The sequence below is a fragment of the Erinaceus europaeus genome, chromosome 17, assembly GCF_950295315.1.
Source record: "Erinaceus europaeus chromosome 17, mEriEur2.1, whole genome shotgun sequence".
NCBI classification, from domain to species: Eukaryota; Metazoa; Chordata; class Mammalia; order Eulipotyphla; family Erinaceidae; genus Erinaceus; species Erinaceus europaeus.
This window is the reverse complement of record NC_080178.1, coordinates 66,722,696-66,743,368: the sequence shown is the minus strand read 5'-3', so window position 1 is coordinate 66,743,368 and position 20,673 is coordinate 66,722,696. Positions and strand designations below refer to the sequence as shown.

The window sequence follows — 20,673 nt, the reverse complement described above, 5'->3', positions numbered from 1 at the left end:
CCTATTTATTCTCTACCTACTTCTCCTGCCGCACCCCCCCCCTTTAAAAAAGGAAGCCAGGCATTGGCATACTCAGTTAAGTGCATGGTGTGCAAGAATATGGGTTCAAGCCTCTAATCCCCATCTGCAGGAGAGAAGTTTCACTAGCAGTGAAACTGCAGCAAGGGAGCTCTGAGTGTGAGTGCACGCATGCTACACGTGCATGCTGCATTGGAGAAAGAAAATTCGGGGAGTCTGGCAGTAACGCAGCGGGTTAAGCGCACGTGGCTAAAGTGCAGGGACTGGTGTTATGATCCCGGTTGGAGCCCCCAGCTCCCCACCTGCAGGGGAGTCGCTTCACAGGTGGTGAAACAGGTCAGCCGGTGTCTGTCCTTCTCTCCTCATCTCTCTCTTCCCCTCCTCTTTCCATTTCTCCAACAACGACAATAACAACAACAAGGGCAACAAAAGGGAATAAATAAATACTTTCTTAAAAGAAGAGGGAGTCGGGCGGTAGCACAGCGGGTTAAGCACAGGTGGCCCAAAGCTCATGGACCGGGTAAGGATCCCTGTTCGAGTCCCCGGCTCCCCACCTGGAAGGGAGTCACTTCACAAGCGGTGAAACAGGTCTGCAGGTGTCTGTCTTTCTCTCCCCCTCTCCATCTTCCCTCCTCTCTCCATTTCTCTCTGTCTTATCCAACAACGATGACAATAATAATAATAACTACAACAATAAAACAAGGGCAACAAAAGGGATTAAAGAAAGAAAGAAAGAAAAGAAAAGAAAAAGAAAATTTGGCTTTTTGAGGTTCCCCAAACCCTGACCTTTATAATTGCTGTACATACCTTTGGACACCAGCTGGAGAGTCGTGATTACCTGCAGCTGAAGGAAGAGCCCAGTGAAGGCAGGCCAGGAGCAGACCTGGTCAGAGGTCACGCACTGAATCCCAATGTGGCAACTTTCTTACACAAAGAGGGTAGAGAGCTCAGTGAAAATGAAAGCAGAATACCCGGGTGGGGAGGGCAAGAGAGCTACTGTGGACCAATGGGAAGTCTCCACACTAACACAATGGGAGGGGCCATGACTTCCTGCAGCTGCAAGCAGAAGAACCATGTGACTACAGTCTTAAATGAAACTCTCTCTTTAAGTTCATTTTAATTTAAGTTTCAGTTCTGTTTCTCTTGGATATTTAAGAAGGCTGCAAACAATTTGAAAATGAAAATGCAGATAAAAATGGTTATACCTCCAGCTTTGGGAACATAAAATACCATACTGCATTTGTTTGTTGAAGAATTTTCTCTTGGGGGTCAGGCATGGCACACTGGGTTAAGCCCACTTAGTACTAAGCGCAAGGACCCCCTCAAGGATCCCAGTTCAAGCCCCTGGTTCCCCACCTGCAGGGGGATTACTTCACCCACATTTGATACCCAGTGAACTTTTTACTTTAGTCCAGAATCCTTATCAAAACATTTTCTAAGAAGCAGTAGAAATAGAAATTACATATAAGTGCTTTTTACTGTGCCCCAGGATGGTTCCGTAGCCCCCATGTCCACTTGGGCGATTCCAAATTATATTCCTCCATGAGGATAATTTCTGGAACCATCCTTTCCACCCCGGTTCCATGGCTGCCAGTTCTTAGCAACATCGCCCCGCCAGATATTCGTCGGGATGCGGCATCATCTAAGTTCATTTCCCACGTCTATGCTCGACCGGACCTGCCAATATACGCGGATATCTTCGCCCACCCTGTCCAACGCTTGACGTCTCGTCACCCAATCTGGTCCCCTATGCCTACACTGAACTTCTCTGTTGCAGACTCTTGGAAACAGAGCTGGCAGTCAGCTGAGGTCAAGAACAAACACCTCATCACAGACCTCTGCAAGCGTCAACCCAGCTCTGACCTAGCACGTTATGATCGGGCCCTCCTCAGTCACTATCGAACAGGCCATGGCCGGTGCGCCGCTATGTTCTATCGCTGGGGAGCCAGAGACGACCCGAACTGCCCCTGCGGCTCCAGACAGACTATGACCCACATAGTCAACGACTGCCACCTCTCCAGATTCAAAGGAGGTCTCGAAACTTGACATCAGGCTCAACCTGACGCTGTTGACTGGCTACGGAAGAAGGGCAAACGCTAGAAGAAGAAGTGCTTTTTATCACAATCTTTATTTTATTTTGAGAGAGAAGGATATATATCAATAACTTCATGTCTTCTACAAAGAGCATACCCCGAGAATTAAGCTTAGAAGATAAAAGATGGGAGTTGGGCAGTAGCACAGCAGGTTAAGCGCACGTGGCGCAAAGCGCAAGGACCAGCATAAGGATCCTGGTTCCAGCACCTGGCTCCCCACTTGCAGGGGAGTCGCTTCACAAATGATGAAGCAGGTCTGCAGGTGTCTTCTTTCTTTCCCCCTCTGTCTTCCCCTCCTCTCTCCATTTCTTTCTGTCCTATCCAACAACGACATCAATAGCAACAATAATAACTACAATAATAAAAACAACAAGGGCAACAAAAGGGAATAAATAAAATTATAAAAAAAAAAAGAAGATAAAACCTGAGTTCAATCTCCAGCACTGCATGTGCCAGTAATATTCTGGTTCCCCTTTTCTTCTCTCATTAATAAACACACACTTCTGGCAAAGATGGTGGCACAGCCCAATAAAGAAATTTAAATTTAAAAAAAAAATAAAACCTTGCAACTAAGACCAAAAAATTACAACAAATTTCTATGCTACATACAAATACAAATACACACACACACACACACACAACTAGTGCAGGGAGCATTAAACTAGTCATGACATCATAACCATATCTGGAAGCAGAACACTGAGACTTTCCTAAAAGCAACCCTTGGGATCCAAAAATAGGTTTCGTCACACATCGACACAGCTGATACTTCCAGTAATTGGTAGAGCAAGATTTTATTACTCCGTTGAGACACTTAGGTGCTTTGTACATTATATCCTTTTTCCTTCAAAAAATTATCATATTTAAAAATATGCACCACAGTTTAGTGCATTTTTCATACCAACATTATCTTAAGAAAATAAACACAGACCTTAACTATATTATTTCTGGTTACACTATTGGAATGTGGAGAAACAGAGCTTGAATTCAGACACTCTGGCCAACTGAAAGTTTCCTGTCATGGTATTTGTGATAACATCTGCACTACTGTCGGGCAGCCCCCCTGCACCATATGCTGCATTGCTGACGCTGTGGTCTATTTACATAATCATTGTTTTGCCTGAGACCCACCCTGCCTGCAGGGTATTGGTTAATCCCACTGGTTAGAACCTTCACAACAGCTGCTACGGAAGGTTTCTACCTTCGTACTCTTTTCTCCACCCCCTCTCCTAGCCATTTCCTTTCCCCACTTGCCACTTCCGGTTAAAGATATATATAAAGGCATTGTCTCTGATCAATAAAAGCATTGCATTGCGTTCCCACTCCACCACGAGTTCCTCAGCTCTCTCTCTCTGGCGACGCTAGCCCAGCACACTACTTTTTGAGGAATTAGGAGCAGCATGAGTAAACAACACACTAGTAAGAACTCTCTTGTTAGCTAATGGCTTCTATGGAAGGAACAACTCTAGATAAGCCATAGAAAAAGTAGGGCTTGAGGGATGGGCAGTGGCTCATCCAGTAGTGCACATGTACAGTGAAAGAAGTCCTGGGTTCAAGCCCTAGGCCCCACCTGCTGGGTAGAAGTCACACAAGTGGTAAAACAGTGCTGTAGGTATTTCTCTCTCTCTCCCTCCCTCCCTCTCTCATTTTTTCTCTCCCTGCTTCTCTCTCTCTCTCCCTCTATCTTTCTCTATCTCCTCTTCTCCTCTGAATTTCTCCTTTTCCAAATAGAAGAAAAATAAAGTAAAACCAAGCCCAAAAAGTGATAAATTTTAAACCAATACTAATAAATAACTCAAATTAAAAAGTGGGCCAAGACCTGAACATTTTCTAAAGACGTTATACACAGGGTTTAAAGACATAAGGAAATAAATGCTTCACTTCATTTGATTAGAGAAATGCAAATTAAGACCACAATGAGATACCAGCTCACACCCCTCTCCCCAAAAATGGCTTACATAACAAAACAGGAAGTTTAAGCATTGACAAGGATGTGGAAAGAGAAATCTGTTATGATGCTGATGAGAATGCAAACTGAGGCATCCATTATGGAGAACAGTAATAGAGACTCTATAAATGAGTAAAAATAGAAATACTTTATTGTCCAGCAATACCACTTATGGCATTTACCCAGAAGATATGAAAACACTAATTCAAAGGGACATATGCATGGCCATAAATGCGTAAGAGCTCAAATCTGAAGGCAATCTCAATGTTCATTGACAGAAGATGAATACAGAAGTTAGGGGACATATACTCAAAGGGATACTGTTTAGTAGTTAAAAATGCTAATACTGAGTCCTTCAAGAAAAATTATCTCATTATTTACATTTCTGTAATATCTCAATGAAAATTAGCTTCATTCTGAGCTCTTGTTCCCAGATTTATTTTAATTGAGGTAATGTTTACCTACAGGCTGTATTTTAGTTGAACAGTATTGTTGCCAATTTTTTTGGCTGCCCTATCCCACACCACAGTGCCAATCTCCCTCCCTCACAGTCTGCTGAATCGCCTTTCTGTCCTGTAACTCCTTCCCTTTTGATTACCTCAGCTCTGATCCACTTTGTGTAGTTATTACTGTAGGATTTATTAGTAACCGTGTAGGTGAGTGTTTAGTCTACCCCAATCAGCCCTAGTTTTGCAGTCAGAGTTCTCAGGAGTGGAGGGAAAAACCTGTCCTTTAAATAGAAGGAAAAATGTTTCCATGACTTAGACTGGAGTTGGTATATTGCACCAAAGTAAAGGGCTGGGGTCGGGGGAAGGGTCGGGTCCTGGGGCATGATGACAGAGGAGGACCTAGTTGGGGGCGGGGTTGGTTGAACTGTTATGTGGAAAACTGAGAACTGTTACACATGTACAAACTGTTGCACTTTACTATTGACTGTAAACCATTAATCCCTCAATAAAGAAATTAAAAAAAAAATGTTTCTGTGATGGTTACTCATTCAAGACTTGGTGGCATCCCTTTATCTTTTGGCATGTTTATTCATTCATAACAACCAGAAAACAAACAGCAGAATGGGGATGAGTAAACCACATAGTTTAATAACTTCATGTTTTCTTTTTTTTTCAAAGAGCAAACCCATGGAACTTACTTGAGAGGATAAACCCCATACAACTAACAACATCAAGAAATCATAACAAAGTTCTATGAAATATATGGAGTGTGCAAAAGCTTGCACTCATCTATCACCAAGAGCCTTGGAGTAGTTGTAAAAACAGCACAGCCATACTTGGGAGCAGAAAACTGAGACTTTCCTGAAAGCAAACCCCTGGGGTCCAAAAACACATCACAGTACATCGACACAGCTGATACTTTTCAGTAACTGGCAGAGTGAACTTTTACTACTCAGCTGAGACAGTTAGGTGCTTTATATACTACCCTCTTTCCTTCTTAAAAAAAAAAAATCCCAATTACAGTGCAGTTTTCATACCATTATCTTAAGAAAATAAGCACAGACCTTAAGTTTATTATCCCAGGTTACACTGTCAGAAAATGGAGAAACAGAGCTTGAATTCAGACACCCTGGTCAACCAAAATCTTTCTCATGGTACAGATTATTTGTGATAATATCTCTTTTTAAATTTTTTTTATTAAATACTCTTATTTATTTATTATTGCACAGAGACAGAGAAATTGAGGAGCACGAGAGAGAGAGAGAGAGACAGGAGACAGAGACACCTGCAGCACAGCTTTACCACTTGTGAAGGTTTCCTCCTGCAGGTGGGGACCAGGGACTTGAACCTGAGTCCTAATGCACTGAAATGAGTGCACTTAGCCAGGTGAGTCACTGCCTGAACTCTTGTTACAACATCTCCATCACTTTCTGAGGAGTGAATTGACAACATGAGTAAACTGACAACACTAGTAAGGATAATAATTTGTTAGCTAGTGACTTCTACGCAAGAAACAACACTATATAAGGCACTGAAAAAGTGATATTTCAGGGCCAGGTGATGGTGCACCTGGTTAATTGCACGTATTACAGTGCTTAAGGACCTGAGTTCAAACCCCGGTTCCCTTCTACCTGTAAGGGGAAAGCTTCATGAGTGGTGAAGCAGGGCTGCAGGTGTCTCTTTGTTTCTTCCCTTCTCTGTCTCCCCTCCCCCTCTCAATTTCTCTGTTTCCATCCAATAATATATATATATATATATATATATTAAAGTCATACTTCAGGGACAGGCATTGGCTTACCCAGTAACAGAGTAAACTTCTATTATTCAGTTGAGACGACTGGGTGCTTTATGTCCTTCTCCCTTTCTATCTCCCCTTTCTCTTTCAATTTCTTTCAATCTGTATCCAAAACTAACTAAATAAAAGTGTTTTGAAAAAGAAAACCTTAAAAAAAAGAAATTGTTAAAATTAAAAACAACAAAAAACGATACTTCATCTTCTCAGTCAGTAGCAGAGAAAATGAGACTGTAGAATTTTAACAGACATAGTATCTAACTAGTTCTAAGGCCTCAGTCATTTCTCCTTGGGAATAATGAACATGTTAAATTACAACTTCCCCTAGTGCAGACATGATCTTGGAGGACTGTAGATTGTAGAGCCTATGACTATGACGGATGACACTCTAACAAAAAACACAAGTGAAGTGAGATGGCAATGGCAGAAGTGGCAAAATGGTGCTGATAAGCTCACTGAGTGAGATGCACCCAATCCAGAGACACTACAGAGAAGCGTTTTGGGTCAAGTTTCCTGAGCTGGGCTAACACACAGTCATGGGGAACTCACAAGTCATTGGATTGAGGTAAGGTCGCACTTCCTGAGAAAAGGAGCAGGAAGAGAATTTATAGATTAAACAGCCCTGGTTTGTAACATTGTAGAATGAGAGAGTGTCTGCCTCTCCATCTAGGAAAATTCCCACACGACGGGGAGGAACAGTGGTGGAAAGAGTCACGGTCTCAGCATCACCAGTGGAAGAATCTACAAAAGCAACATATTCAGATGTATTCTGTAAGCCTATAACTTGGTAGCCATATTTAGGTTGATATAAGGAATAAACATGCTTTTTCAAAAGGGGGAACCCCTGGTCTTGTAGGACAGGGCCCGTTTGGTTTTGCTGACAACATCCTGCATCGTATATCCCCAGGATCCAGGCACGTTTGTGAGACACATCTACTTCCCAGTAGTGTTTCCCTGACGTAATAATTCTTGAGCCGAGGACACCATAGTCTTCACAATAACCACCTTGCTCTGGTGTATTGCTGTTGTGAGCAGGTCTCATAGGAGCCCTGTTTCTCTGCATGCGTTTCCCAATGAGATGGTTCATAAAAAAAGAACCATTGTACATGTATCTCACTTGTCTTCCATCTGAAGAAACAACAGCACTGCACTTTTGAGTGTCAGGTTCCAGGGTTATATCAACTGTAGAAAAATCAGAGTTGGGTTAGGGTGAGGGAGACTGTGTTGCTTTATCATTGACATTAGAAGAGGGATCTTGAGAATAATTTATGTGTGAACTGGGAGAATCTTCTTCTGTTCTTGGGTAGAGGTATAAAATACATTTTTGTGGAAAAGGAACACAAGCCTGAAAACATACAATCTACTGGAAATATTTAAAAGCTATGAAAACAGATGGACTAATTACAATGTGTTGTTTCCTTACCCCAGTACTGTTGTACATCTTTCAATTCTAAAACAAAGAAGAAAGAAAATGCAGTTGAGTATAAGCAAGGAAGTCAGTACAGAAATCTATTCTCCTAAACTTGGGATTATGGTCAGGTAGTAAATTTATCAATACAAGAGCCCATGACCCTGGTCACTTCCTATTAAACATGGCCACAGACCATGTCATTACCACTTATGTCTCCTCCCTTCTCTCCTCTGCCCACAACTAGAAGCTGTTTGCTCTTCTGCATTTAGCTCCTGCCATCACAAAATCTAAATGCACTCAGTTTCTCTACACTACTCACCATTTTTTAAAATTTATTTTTTATTTAAGAAAGGATAAATTAACAAAACCATAGGGTAGGAGGGGTACAACGCCACATAATTCCCCCACCCAATCTCCATATCCTACCCCCTCCCCTGATAGCTTTCCCATTCTCTATCTCTCTGGGAGCATGGACCCAGGGTCGTTGTGGGTTGCAGAAGGTGGAAGGTCTGGCTTCTGTAATTGCTTCCCCGCTGAACATGGATGTTGACTGGTCGGTCCTCTACTCACCATTTAAGGCTTGTATTGTTCGTCTCAGACCAGGAGCTTGGTGGACACTCCTTTCTGGCATGGAAAATCTTGTCAGCTTCTTCAGAATCAAGGTCTCACTCCTATGGATGACAAAAATGAGTCCCAGAACCCTAACAAGTTGATCCTTAAAATAACTGACTTCCTTCTTCTTTGTCTTCCTCTTCATCCACCTCCTCCCCTCCTTCTTTTATTATTTGTTTCTTACTTATTTATTTTTGCAATACTTGTACCTTGTGTATATTCAGCTCTCTTCCTCCCTTTCCTTCTCCCTTTCTCTCTTTCCTTTTCTTTCTTTCTCTCCTCCTTTTCTTTCTTTCTTTCTATCTCTTTCTCCTCTTCTGTGTGTGTATGCACACTTTTAACATGCTCAAACTCTTTTTTTTTTTTTCAGAGGGAGAGAGACACATACAGAGAGACAGGAGAAGGCACCACAGTGTTCACATGTGGTTCAGGAGGAAGAAAGAGAACCTGAAGTTTAGCACATAGTAAGGGATGTGCCCTAAGGGTCCCATCCACTGACTTCCTACATTTCTACCTCTTGATGTACTTGATCTAAAATATACAGTAAAAGGGAGGGTAGAGTCTTGTCAGAACTAAAAATAAAAGTAATGTCCACCTTCTCAGTTAGGTGTGTGAACCTAGGAGGTGTTGTCTTCTCAGAAGTAATGTCCTTCCTTGTATAATAAAATCATTAACTTCTTGCCACCTCCTAAAATGTATATGAAATATTGAATGGGTCTGACAAAATTGTGCTATCTTAAAAAACACATCATGTGGGGGGAAGAGCCAATATGGTGGCTTGAAGACAACGTTTGGCATATGCTCTGCAAGGAGGTGGCTTTAAACCTGGGAATCTCAGCCACCAAGTTGCAGATGCTACCACAATGCCAACCTGATTTCTGTGGACAGACCTCACCAATGTACCCTGGGACCCCACCTCTCCAGAGCCCTGGCCCACTAGGGAAAGACAGAAACAGGCTGAGAGTCTGAATCGACCTGCCGATCCCCATATCCAGCGGGGAAGCAATTACAGAAACCAGGCCTTCCACCTTCTGCATCCCATAGTGATCCTGGGTTCATGCTCCCAGAATGATAAAGAACAGGAAAACTTCCAAGGGAAGGGATGGGATATGGAACTCCGGTGGTGGAAATTGTGTGGAATTGTAGCCCTCTTATCATATGTCCTGTCGATCATTATCAAATCAATAATATATATAATCGTGTGTGTAAAAGTGGATATGGGAACTCTGGGAGATGATTAGAAAGAGAGACTGCAGAACTTGGATCCTGGGTATTTGAGATCTATTCAGTGTGGGCAGATGGGTTGGGAAGACCAAGATCTCCAAGTCTGGTTCTCTGGTTTGGGAATCCTCACTAAAAATAATTACAAACACTTAGAACTGAGTTGGTTTTGAACTCCTGACTACCAGTAGATTAAATGGCACTTATCTGGAAGGAGGCTGATGTTGTTGTCAAGTGGATGTGCAAAGTCAGACAGTAGGATACTGCTTTTCAATTCTGACTTCTAAAGTACATGACCTAACAAGGTACATTTGCTTGTACTAATAACAAAATATTCCTTGAATCTCATGTATGTTTCAGAACAGAAACTTACTGGAAAAAAAAAGGGGGGGGAGTGTCTCTTCCAATCTCAGGACAGAAATTTAAATAAACTGGAGCTATCTCATATCCTATTTGCTTAACCAATAAAGAAGACCCATTCTTCCTGTCATAACTCAAGCACCAATGACATACAGGGTTGGATATATTACACAAGGTTTTTTTTTTTTTTTTAAGTAGCAAAGTCACTGAGGTCTGATACTTCAGTGTCACATCCCCAATAATGCAACTGCTCCAGAGTTGTCACTTCTCACCACCCACCCAGATCCCTTCCCATAGGATCTACCTTATTCTCAATAGCTATAGAACATATGCAGTAACTTGTAAATTCATGATAACACTGCACCCAAATTTTCCTGATCAGTATGATGTTTTATCCTGACCGTGAGAAGACTGATGGCATTAAAGCTCTTTTCACAACAAAAACACTTAGCAGAAGAGATCCATGCACACTTATGTTCATAGCAGTACAACTTGTAATAGCTCAAACTTGAAAGGAACATGGAACATAGATATCCTATGATAGATGAATGGCTAAGAAAGCTGTGAGATATATATATATATATATCACAAATTAAAAAAAAATCATGGACTCATCCCTTTTGTGTCATCTTGAATGGAACTTGAAAACATCATGTTGAATGCGATAAGCCAAAAGGAGAAGTATAAATACCAAATGATCTCACTTCTAGGCAGGAGTTAATAAAGAGGGACAGGGAGGGAGAAGACAATGTGAAACTTGGACTGGTCATGGAGTATTGCATCAAAGCAATGGACTCGGGAAGGAGCAGGAGGGAGGAGCTGAAGAGAACTCGGGGGGGGGGGGGGGAGGGAGTCCTGGTACGTGGTGATATAGAGGGAGCTGGGTTGTGGGTGAGACTGTTCTGCACAGAATTTTCACAGGGCTATGAGAAACTTGATCCATGTACTAATGGGTAAACATTCTAAACTGTTAATCCTTCAGTAGATATGATTTCTAAACTGTTAACCCTTCAGTAGATATGATAAAAACAAAATAATGCTATTTGACAGTCAGTATTCTACCTTTGAGCTGTGTCCCCTCCTAAGAGGGAACTGGGAACCCAAAGCAGAGGGTCATCTAGGTACCTAGATGAGAGAGACACCTGTCACAGAATGATGAGAAATGACAGCCAACTGGAAACAACTGTTTTGTACATTATTACTTTCCAATAAAACAATAAAAGAAGAATATATATATATATATATATATATATATATATATATTTTTTTTTTTTTTTTTTTTCACACGAAGGACCATTACTGGTCTTTCACACATACCTGTGCAGGATGGCATTCACATCCTAGAAGGAAAAAAAAAATGAGCCTGGAAATACAAGACCCTCCTCAACTACTAGTCAGTGCTTAACACTAGATCACAAATGACGAGAATCTATTAGTTGCACTGGACACACAATAGGTCTTCTCTCCGTGGCAATTTTTTTTTTAAGGTTACAGGTAACTTAGTATTTATTTTTTAAAAAAACTATTTTTTGAATTTTTTTTTTTTTTAACAATTTAAGGTCAGTGTCAGAATTCAATCAGTTTACAAATTGGAACATTAAGTGCTTAGATGAAAGGACTATATACTGAGACCTAAGATCAAGGTAGTTAAAGAACTTGGAATATTCAGTCTATTTTCCCCCCTGACATATTGAATTAATAATGATTTATGAGATTATGAGTTAATAGGAGTATAGTTTTACACTGCTCTCACCACCAAAGGTCTGTGTCCTCCCCCACCCCCCCATGGTGGAGCCTACATAATATAAGTGAGCTATCTCCTTGTTTCTCATGCATTCATTTGTACTAATAACCTCTGCTATGATGCAGGGAGCTAGTGCTAAAGGACCACTACCCACTGAGAGCACAGATGTGCAGAAGAGAAGGGAAGTTAGTCTTCAGTTGTCTTCAAGTTCAGATTCTGTCTGAAGGATCTCCGTCTCACCTGCAGCATTTCCACTGCTGACCCAAGCAGTTGATGATCCAGATTTGAGATGAGAGCTGTCACCAACTGCCTCTGCTGGGCCAACTCATGCTCAGCCTCTGTCATCTTCGAGAGAATGTCTCCTTCCTGTGTCTTCAGCATTTGCAGCTCCATCTGCTCCTCTGAGTCCAGGACATCTCTCAGTTGTTTATACTCTGCCTGGACACTCTGCATCTCCTTTTCTATTTGACTCTTCAGCAATGAGAAAGAAAACACTTAGGGTCTTAAAGAGACTAAGGACCAGAAAGAGAATCATTCAGTGTGGCAATTCCCACAGAGGAGTAAGTCAGACACAAAAGAGGCAATTTTGGAGAAGTTAACTTTTCTTGTTAACCTCCCTCCATCACATTCTATAATGACCCCTAGTCTGCAATAGTGAGGTCAACCTTGAGCCCCAAATTCAGCAAGTTATGTTGGCTTTTACAAAGCTATCCAGGATAAGTTGTCCTCCAGTAAGTATGACCCCCAACGACACCCATTATTCTGACAAAATTGAACTCTAAGCACAAAGCTGTGAGTTTGAAACAAATGTTTTCCCTAGAAGAATCAAAAAAAAAAAAAAAAGAAGACAGAAACAGGACAAATAATTTCATTAACTAGTCCTACTGGATGAATAAATTTCCTCCAAAGATCTGACTTCATCACTTTTCAGACCTCACCTCTATCAGATAAAGTTTTCTTTCTTTTTTTTTCCCCCCTTTGAAAGATGAATGAGTTTTAGGGATAAATGAGTTTTAGTCATATCAGGAATCAGGAAGGGAGTTCCTTGTGACTGATATCCCAGTCTACCCAAATTTCTGCCCAATTTTTTTCAGGAAGTTTCTCTTCCTACCTTCCATTGAGTTCCCTGACGTCTGATGTCAATTTCCAGAGACTCGATTTCCTGCTGTTTCTTTCCCAGTCTCTGCAAAGTTTTCTGGAATTTCTCCTGAGACGGAGAAATCAAACTAAAGTTAAACGATGGGATTTCATAGCATGTAAACAGAAAATAACCAGGGGTAAAAACAATGGGCTGGTGTCTTACAAAAATAAAGTTCACAGGAACTGTGAGAATAGCAATTAGGACCTAAGGGTAGAAAGAAAGCCTGCAGTTGTAGATGTGTTGGGGTCACTAGAGAGGAGCCAAGATGGTTGAATCAGGAGAACCTGTATTTGCCTCAGTAGACCCCAGCAAACTTCTAAGCAGAGGAAACAGGAAACACCATCTACTCAGGGAGGAGACTGGGAAGGATCTCAGAAAAGAAATTCCAATACTGGAGAACAGGTATCAAGTAGGAGTGTGAACCACTAAGTTGGGAACAGAAAGATAAGTTTGTCCTCCCCACCAGTACCATCATGCAAGCTTACAATGACAAAGCAAGAACATGAGGCTGGAGACAACAGGGTATAAATGAGGTAAGAGTTGCCAGAAGATTATATTTGAGCAGGAGAGTGCTACTCACACTGCTGCCATAGTGGATGACACACAATCTCAATAGTAATAGTCCCTAAATGTTGGATCCTGGGACATTTTCTGTGTCCCCCACAGGGTCTGCTCACTAATACTTGCCAGCGGGTGGTAGCAAACAACAACAAAGTATAGTTATTGGAACAGTGTGGTACTGAATTAAAACAGACACACAAGTGCTTTGGGAGGTGGTGCAGTGGCCAAGGCACTGGACTCTCAAGCATGAGGTCCTGAGTTTGATCCCCGGCAGCACATGTACCAGAGTGATGTCTGGTTCTTTTTTTTTTTTCTCTCTCTCTCCTATCTTTCTCACAAATAAATAAAATAATAAAAATAAAAAAACGGACACACAAAATCAGTGGCATAGAATTGAGAACTCAAGGTGGTCATGGAATAACTGGGATGGAATTTTCTCTCCTCCCAAAACAACAAATAAATACAAAAGACCCAATTGAAGCCGTAATCTACAGCTGAGAGATCTGCAGCCTCAGGTGGGTTGAGGCAAAAAGGGGCATGCCGGGTTGAAGCACAGCAAAGTCAGATCAGAGCTCAAGGAGGCACGGAGCACCATTTTGGCGATTTCACTTGAAGGGCAGCAAGCAATGAAGGTTGTTCCTACTGCCAGGAAAAAAAAGAGAGAGAGAAAGGGGCTTAAAACTTTTCGATCTTTGACTCAGGGAGTATTTAGACTTCTTAATTTAACGCAAGGATACAACATAAAACAGAGTATTTGTGACCACAAGACAGCCCAAAGCAACCACCCCCACCAGCCCACTGCACATCCCAGATCATAAGAACAAGAGAAGCCTAGAGATCACAATAGCACCACCTGCTGGCCATCAATAACCATCACAGAATATCAGCAGCTGCGACTCCCTTCTCTCTCTAGTCAGACCCAAGTCAATCCAGGCAAGTGTGATTAGTAGACTGAATGGTACTCAGAGAGGGACCTCATAACACACCATATAACATGGCCAAACCAAGAAGAAATATTAGAGAAATAAACCAGGACAAAAGTCCAGATAACCCCCCCCCCCAAAAAAGGGTTTTGAGGATAAGATCCAAACACTAATTGAGCTATTAGTCACAGAAGTGAGGACAGAGTTTGAAAACAATATCATCAGAAATGGGGGAACAGCAAATGAGACTCTGAAAGAAAACACTATCTGGAGGTAAATGGAGAGCTGGAAGCTGAAAGCTGAAATAGCTGAGCAAAGAGCATCCTCTTGCCCTTGTTTTTTAGTGTTGTAGTTATTGTTGTTGTTATTGATGTCATTGTTGTTGGATAGGACAGAGAGAAATGGAGAGAGGAGGGAAAGACAGAGAGGAGAGAAAGACAGACACCTGCACACCTGCTTCACTGCCTGTGAAGCGACTCCTCTGCAGGTGGGTAGCCAGAGGCTTGAACCGGGATCCTAAAGCCAGTCCTAGCGCTTTGAGCCACGTAGGCTTAACCCGCTGCAATAGTGCCCGACTCCCCTCCTCCAGATTTTTTAAGGTGGACACAGGAAGTAAAGAGATCATAGTGGCCAGGTTAAGGTGAGAAGATGGAGGCTTCTTATCATGTTCCACTTTCTGTCCTTTCTGCCCTTCCTCTCACTCTTACCTGGCATTCCTTGACAACCTCCTCTAAGAGAAACGTTTTGTGCCCATGATGCTCCTGAGACCTCTCACAAAGCCAGCAAATGACCTTCCAGTCCTCCTTACAGAAGAGCAGGAGTTTCTCTCCGTGGCGCGCACACAGAGGTGCTGTCTTCTGCTCCTCTTTTAGGCTCCACTTGACCTCTCTGAGCCTCCCCGCTATGTTGGCCAGATGCCGATTAGGCCTCAGGTCCCCAGGTTGATAACTGGTCCTACACACGGGGCAGCTGCTCTTTCCCTCTAGGTCAGTCAACAGCTCATTTTTGTTTGCAGTGATGCAGGCCTGGCAGAAGCTGTGGCCACAGTTCAAGCTCAGGGGTTCTGACAGGAGTTCCAGGCAGATGGGACAAGTCACCTCTTCCTGTATGTCTACCAGGATTCCTGAAGCCATAGTAGCTGCTTTCCTGCTTCTTTTGTCCTGGCTATGAGGTTCTTTTTGCTCACAGATTCCTGCATAATGATAAAAGTTAAAAAGGGGGGCTGAGTATGAACGGTAGGAATAAAACCGCACTGTGTGGAAATAAAAGGAAAGCAAAGAAACAAAAGAAAATGGAGAGGAACAACGGAGAGTGTCTGATGGCTTGATGAAAAAAAAAAAAGAAAAATTTATGTTCAAAAATTGTTCAGTGCCTATTAAAGTGCAGGTGGGGACCAAGTGCTTGGACCTGGGTCCTTGTGCCTCTCATGCCTTGTAACATGTGCCTTCAATCGGGAACTCCAGTTTGTCCCTCCCCCCTTTTTTGTTTCCCTTTCTTTTCTTTTTTTAAATAAATCTTTTTTCACTATTATCTTTATTTATTGGCTAGAGAAAGCCAGAAAACTAGAGGGAAGGGGGTGACAGAGGAGAGACAGAGAGACACCTGCAACACTGCTTCACCACTTGCAAAGTCTTCCGCCTGCAGGTGAGGACCGGGGGCTCAATCCTGGCTCCTTGTGTCCCTTTCTTCCCCCTCCCTTTTCCTTTCCTTTTAATTTATTTATTTATGAGGGAGAGAGGTGTAAGAGAGAATTGGAGCATCAAACGTGAGACCTTGAGCTTATATGTTCAGAATTCCACCATTGTCCCACCTCCCAGGCCACATCTAAATCAAAGCCATCCCTCTCTCTTTTCCCCAAGCACTGCTTTACTATGTCCTGACTTTAGCTGTTTACTTGGTGCTGGAGCCTTCCCTGGGACTTCTGATAACACACTTTACTTCTAATTCATGACAGGGATGATTTTTCCCAAACTAAGGTGAGACTAGAAGCCAACTTTAGTCATGTTGATTAAAACCCATTTGGCGCTGTTGAGGTCAGAATGACAGGAAGTACCTAGCGAGGTCACAGACACTGCTGCACCTTGCCAGAACAAATATTCTCCGGGCACACCTGGGGAAAGAATTTGTTGCACAGGAAATGGGAGTGGTAACGGGTGTGGCTTAGAAAGGAGAAGGTGGGGCTTCGGAGTTTATAAACTAGACCTGTGGACGCAGCTTTCTCTCTATGCTTGGGTGAGCCTGTGAACATGTGAGTAAAGAGCTCCTCTCTCTCTCTGTCTCTCTCTCTCTCTCTTGCCCTAACATGTGAATGTTCTCAATTTTCCTGAATAAAATTTAAAATTCCTGAAAATCATGCTGTCTCCTCAATTCTTTGAGGTTGCACAATGAACCTTTAAACATGTAGGGAAGAAACTCAGCCTGAAATTTCCCCCAATGCAGCCCTTTGAGGAGAGTGAGCTTCCTTTAGGTCTCTCCTGGCTGAAACATAATGAAATTAATGCCAGACACATTGACGAGAAAAAAAAAATAATAATATGCAAGGTCCTATATACATGGGAAAGACACAATAATAACTAAGCATATTTTAAGCCTCCTCTTCAAATAACCAAGTACAAAAATTCTTGGGGACCAGGCGGTAGTGCAGCGGGTTAAGCACACTTGGCTCTAAGTGCAAGGACCGGCTTAAGTATCCCCATTTGAGCCCCCAGCTCCCCACCTGCAGGGAGATCACTAAGCAAGTCTGCAGGTATCTCTCTTTCTTCTTCCTGTCTTCTCCCGATTTCTCTCTGTCCTATCCAACAGCAACGATAGCAATGACATTCAAAACAACGATAAACGAGGGCAACAAAAGGGACAAAATAGCCTCCAGGAGCAGTGGATTCCTAGTGCAGGCACCGAGCCCCAGCAATAACCCTGGAGGCAAAATAAATAAATAAATAAAAGTTCTTTCTACAAGCTCCTCTTGCTCCTGATATCTTATTTGCATCCAGATGGCCGATGTAATTCAAGGAAAAGGGTAATTACGGTAAATGATGCTCATTCTGTTAGAGGAAGATCAGGACCAGAGGGCCCTGAATCCCCCCAGTTCCACTGGGACCCAGAACATTTTTGACCAGGAACCACTGTCTTTTGTCACTGAAAGGGAAAAATTTCTGGAGAACTCTTGAGAAAGTCAGGCCCTTTGTTTCCCTTACCTGACAGGGATAAGGAAAAATGAAAAACATTCAGAAGTGGTAATAGTATAGCTTGAAAGACAGTGATGGCAGTGTCTTAGAAGTTAGGAAAAAAGAAAAAAAAAAAAACAGAAAAGCCCAGCTTCATTTGGTCCTTTTTGTCTACTATGTCTCTATGCTTACACTTTCTTTTTCCTGAATCAGAGTTTAAGATATTCGAAACTATGGTCCTCTCAGTTCTTTGTGGAGTTAGCATGGCAAACCAGACATTATGGGGATACCTTTCTGCCTCATTTCCCCCATAAGGATCCCGAGTATCAGAGTCAGTGGAGAAAGAGGATGCAGACAGAGCCTGTCAGCGGAGCATAGTCTACTAGTCAGGTCAGAGTGACAAGAATCTGCCTAGAGTGCCCGCAGGAAGTATTTCACTGCTACCCTGAAGGTCATCCAGTCACCAGCATTCAAAGAGCCATTTGCCTCTGATCCTATAGTTAAGAGAGACCTTTTACCTATGAAACACTTAAGATTCTGGGGCCAGTTAAGCACACATAGTACTATGCACAAGGACCTGTGTTCTAACCCCCACTCCCCACCTGCAGCCGGGGTGCTTTACGAATAGTGAGCCTCTCTTTCTCTTTCATTTTCTGTGTCCTATCCAATAAAATGGGGGGGGGGGGGGGAGAAGGAGGTGGCTGCCAGGAATGGTGGATTCTTACTACCAGCACCAAGCCCCAATGATAATAATAATAAATTAACTTAAGAAAATCTGAAGATTCTGTCTTTTCTCAGCAAGGCACCACACACATTATAGAATGAGCAGATGCTAGTAGATGCAGTCTAAAGAGAAACCTTTTACACCTATAGACATCTAATTGTTTACAAGGGGCCCCAAACTATTAAGTGGAGAAAAGAAAGTCTCTTCAACAAGTGGTGTTAAGAAATCTGTAGAATGAAGTTGAACAACTACATTTCACCACACACAAATGGACCAAGGACTTGGATGTTAGACCAGAAAGTATCAAATGTCTAAGTCTCTGAGGTCCTAGGTTCAATCTTACATGCCACCACAAGCCAGAGCTGAGCAGTGCTCTGGTAAAAAAAAAAAAAAAAAAAAAAAAAAAAAAAAAAAAAGAATAGTAAGTAAATATATAAATATTTAAAAAAATAATACAAATTCGGGGCCAGGCAGTGGCGTACCTGGCTGAGTGCACATTATAATGTGCAAGGGCCTGGGTTCAAGCCCCTGGTCCCCACCTGCAGGGGGAAAGCTTCACGAGTGGTTAAGCAGAGCTGCAGGTGTCTCTCTGTCTCTCTCCTCCCCTCTCAATTTCTCTATCTAAAAAATAAACATATTAAAAAAATTAGAATTTGGGCTGCAACTCGATTACAAGGCCCTGAGTGTACAATTACACCCACCACAGAAGGAAAAAAAAGAAAGAAAGTAAAAGAAACTCATTTCGTTTGTTGTTTGCTTTACGTTTCCCAAACTTACCTTTACAAAGCTTTGGATTCCAATAAAAAGTCCTGTTTCCTTGCAAAAAAATGAAGGCAGTCTGGGAGGCAGAGGTTATTCACCAAAACAGAACATAATTTACACAATAATGAAATGAAGGAAACGAAAGCAAAACTCTCGGGATGGGAGGGACATGACGGGGTAGTGAGGGGGGGAGAACTGTGGACCAATGGGAGAATTCCAGGGAGGAGCCAAGACTCTCTGTGCTTGAGCACTGAAAAACTGGTGGTTTCATTCTGTGATCCTTAGTTCAACCTCTAAGAGCTGTTCTCTCATTAACTGCACATCATTAACTACTGTCTGTGCAGATGCCAAGAAAAATTAACCCCACATCTTTGGGCTCTTCTGAGACAGAGTGAACAAATTTTTCCCCTTTTTCTTTTGTAATTTTTAAAAATATTTATTTATCTATTTTCCCTTTTGTTGCTCCCTTTTTTATTGTTGTTGTAGTTATCATTGTAGTTGTTATTGATGTTGTCGTTGTTAGGTAGGAAAGAGAGAAATGGAGAGAGGAGGGGAAGACAGAGACGGGGAGAGAAAGATAGACACCTGCAGACCTGCTTCACCGCCTGTGAAGGCACTCCCCCTGCAGATGAGGAGCTGGGGGTTCGAACCTGGATTCTTACGCTGGTCCCTGCACTTAGCGCCAGGTGTGCTTATTAACCCGCTGTACTCGACGCAAACAAATTTACATGAGACAGATAAATAAAGACCCAGTTTAAAAGTATATGTAGAGAATTCATATAGCAGTAAATTCTTTTTTTTTACATTTTATTAGCGGTTAATAATTATTAACAAGATTGCAAGAGAACATGGGCATAATTCCATACACTTCCCACCACCAGAGTTTTGTGTCCCATCCCTTCCACTGGAAGCTTCCCTATTCTTTATCCCTCTAGAAGTATGGACCAAAATTCCTATGGGGAGCAGAAGGTGGAAAGTCTGGCTTCTGTAATTGCTTCTCTGCTGGTTATGGGCATTGGCAAGTTGATCCATATTCCCCAGCCTGTTTCTGTATTTTCCTAGTTGGGGATGGCTCTGGAGAAGTGAGGTTCCAGGACACATTGGTGAGGTCATCTCATGGCAGTAAATTAGAGTAAAGGGTTGGGGATATACTATGCTAAGAGACTTGGGATCTTAAGGAAATAGAAGGGAGACTCACCCAAAATGGGGTGACTTCACATGGCCAAACCTTATCTCTAGACTCTTGTTCTGCTCTATGATTCATTTCACCTATAGAAAGTGTGTTCTTATAAGTGAATAAGAAGAACGTGACAGGGAGTTGGGCTGTAGCGCAGCGGTTAAGCGCAGGTGGCACAAAGCACAAGGACCAGTTTAAGGATCCCGGTTCAAGTCCCTGGCTGCAAAGGAATCACTTCAAAAGCGGTGAAGCAGATCTACAGGTGTCTATCTTTCTCTCCCCCTATCTTCCCCTCCTCTCTCCATTTCTCTCTGTCCTGTCTAACAATGACAACAACAATAACTACAACAACAGTGAAAAACAACAAGGGCAACAAAAAGGGAAAATGAATAAATAAATATTAAAAAAAAAAGAAGAATGTGACAGTAACTGAAAGGTGGTTGAGAATATCTACAAAAGAAACATCTTCTCAAGTAAAACATTCGCCTGAGGCTTCAATGTCCCAGGTTCAATCCCCTGCACTGAGCAGTGCCCTGGTAATAAATAAAAGTAAAATAAATTTAAAATTGTGTG

General features: G+C 42.2%; 1 protein-coding gene across 1 annotated transcript; it reads right to left on the bottom strand.

Moving 5' to 3' along the window:
• Nucleotides 1–4,192: 4,192 nt before the first annotated feature.
• LOC103122889 (tripartite motif-containing protein 5) lies at nucleotides 4,193–19,068 on the bottom strand. Its single transcript, XM_060175818.1, has 7 exons — nucleotides 18,939–19,068; nucleotides 14,981–15,465; nucleotides 12,760–12,855; nucleotides 11,838–12,119; nucleotides 8,282–8,489; nucleotides 7,724–7,750; nucleotides 4,193–7,482 (listed from the first exon to the last, which is right to left on the bottom strand). The coding sequence occupies exons 2-7, from the start codon at nucleotides 15,404–15,406 to the stop codon at nucleotides 6,824–6,826; spliced, it is 1,698 nt and encodes a 565-aa protein (XP_060031801.1). The 5' UTR covers nucleotides 15,407–15,465; nucleotides 18,939–19,068; the 3' UTR covers nucleotides 4,193–6,823.
• Nucleotides 19,069–20,673: the final 1,605 nt, after the last annotated feature.

Bases quoted from the DNA above. Each gene is read 5' to 3' on its own strand.
- LOC103122889 (XM_060175818.1), bottom strand. From the start codon at position 15,406: ATGGCTTCAGGAATCCTGGTAGACATACAGGAAGAGGTGACTTGTCCC. The intron at 12,120-12,759 runs GTAGGAAGAGAA...TCATTGCTGAAG, and splicing joins GTCAGGGAACTCAATGGAAG to AGTCAAATAGAAAAGGAGAT. The intron at 7,751-8,281 runs GTGAGTAGAGGA...TCTTTGTTTTAG, and splicing joins AACAATACAAGCCTTAAATG to AATTGAAAGATGTACAACAG.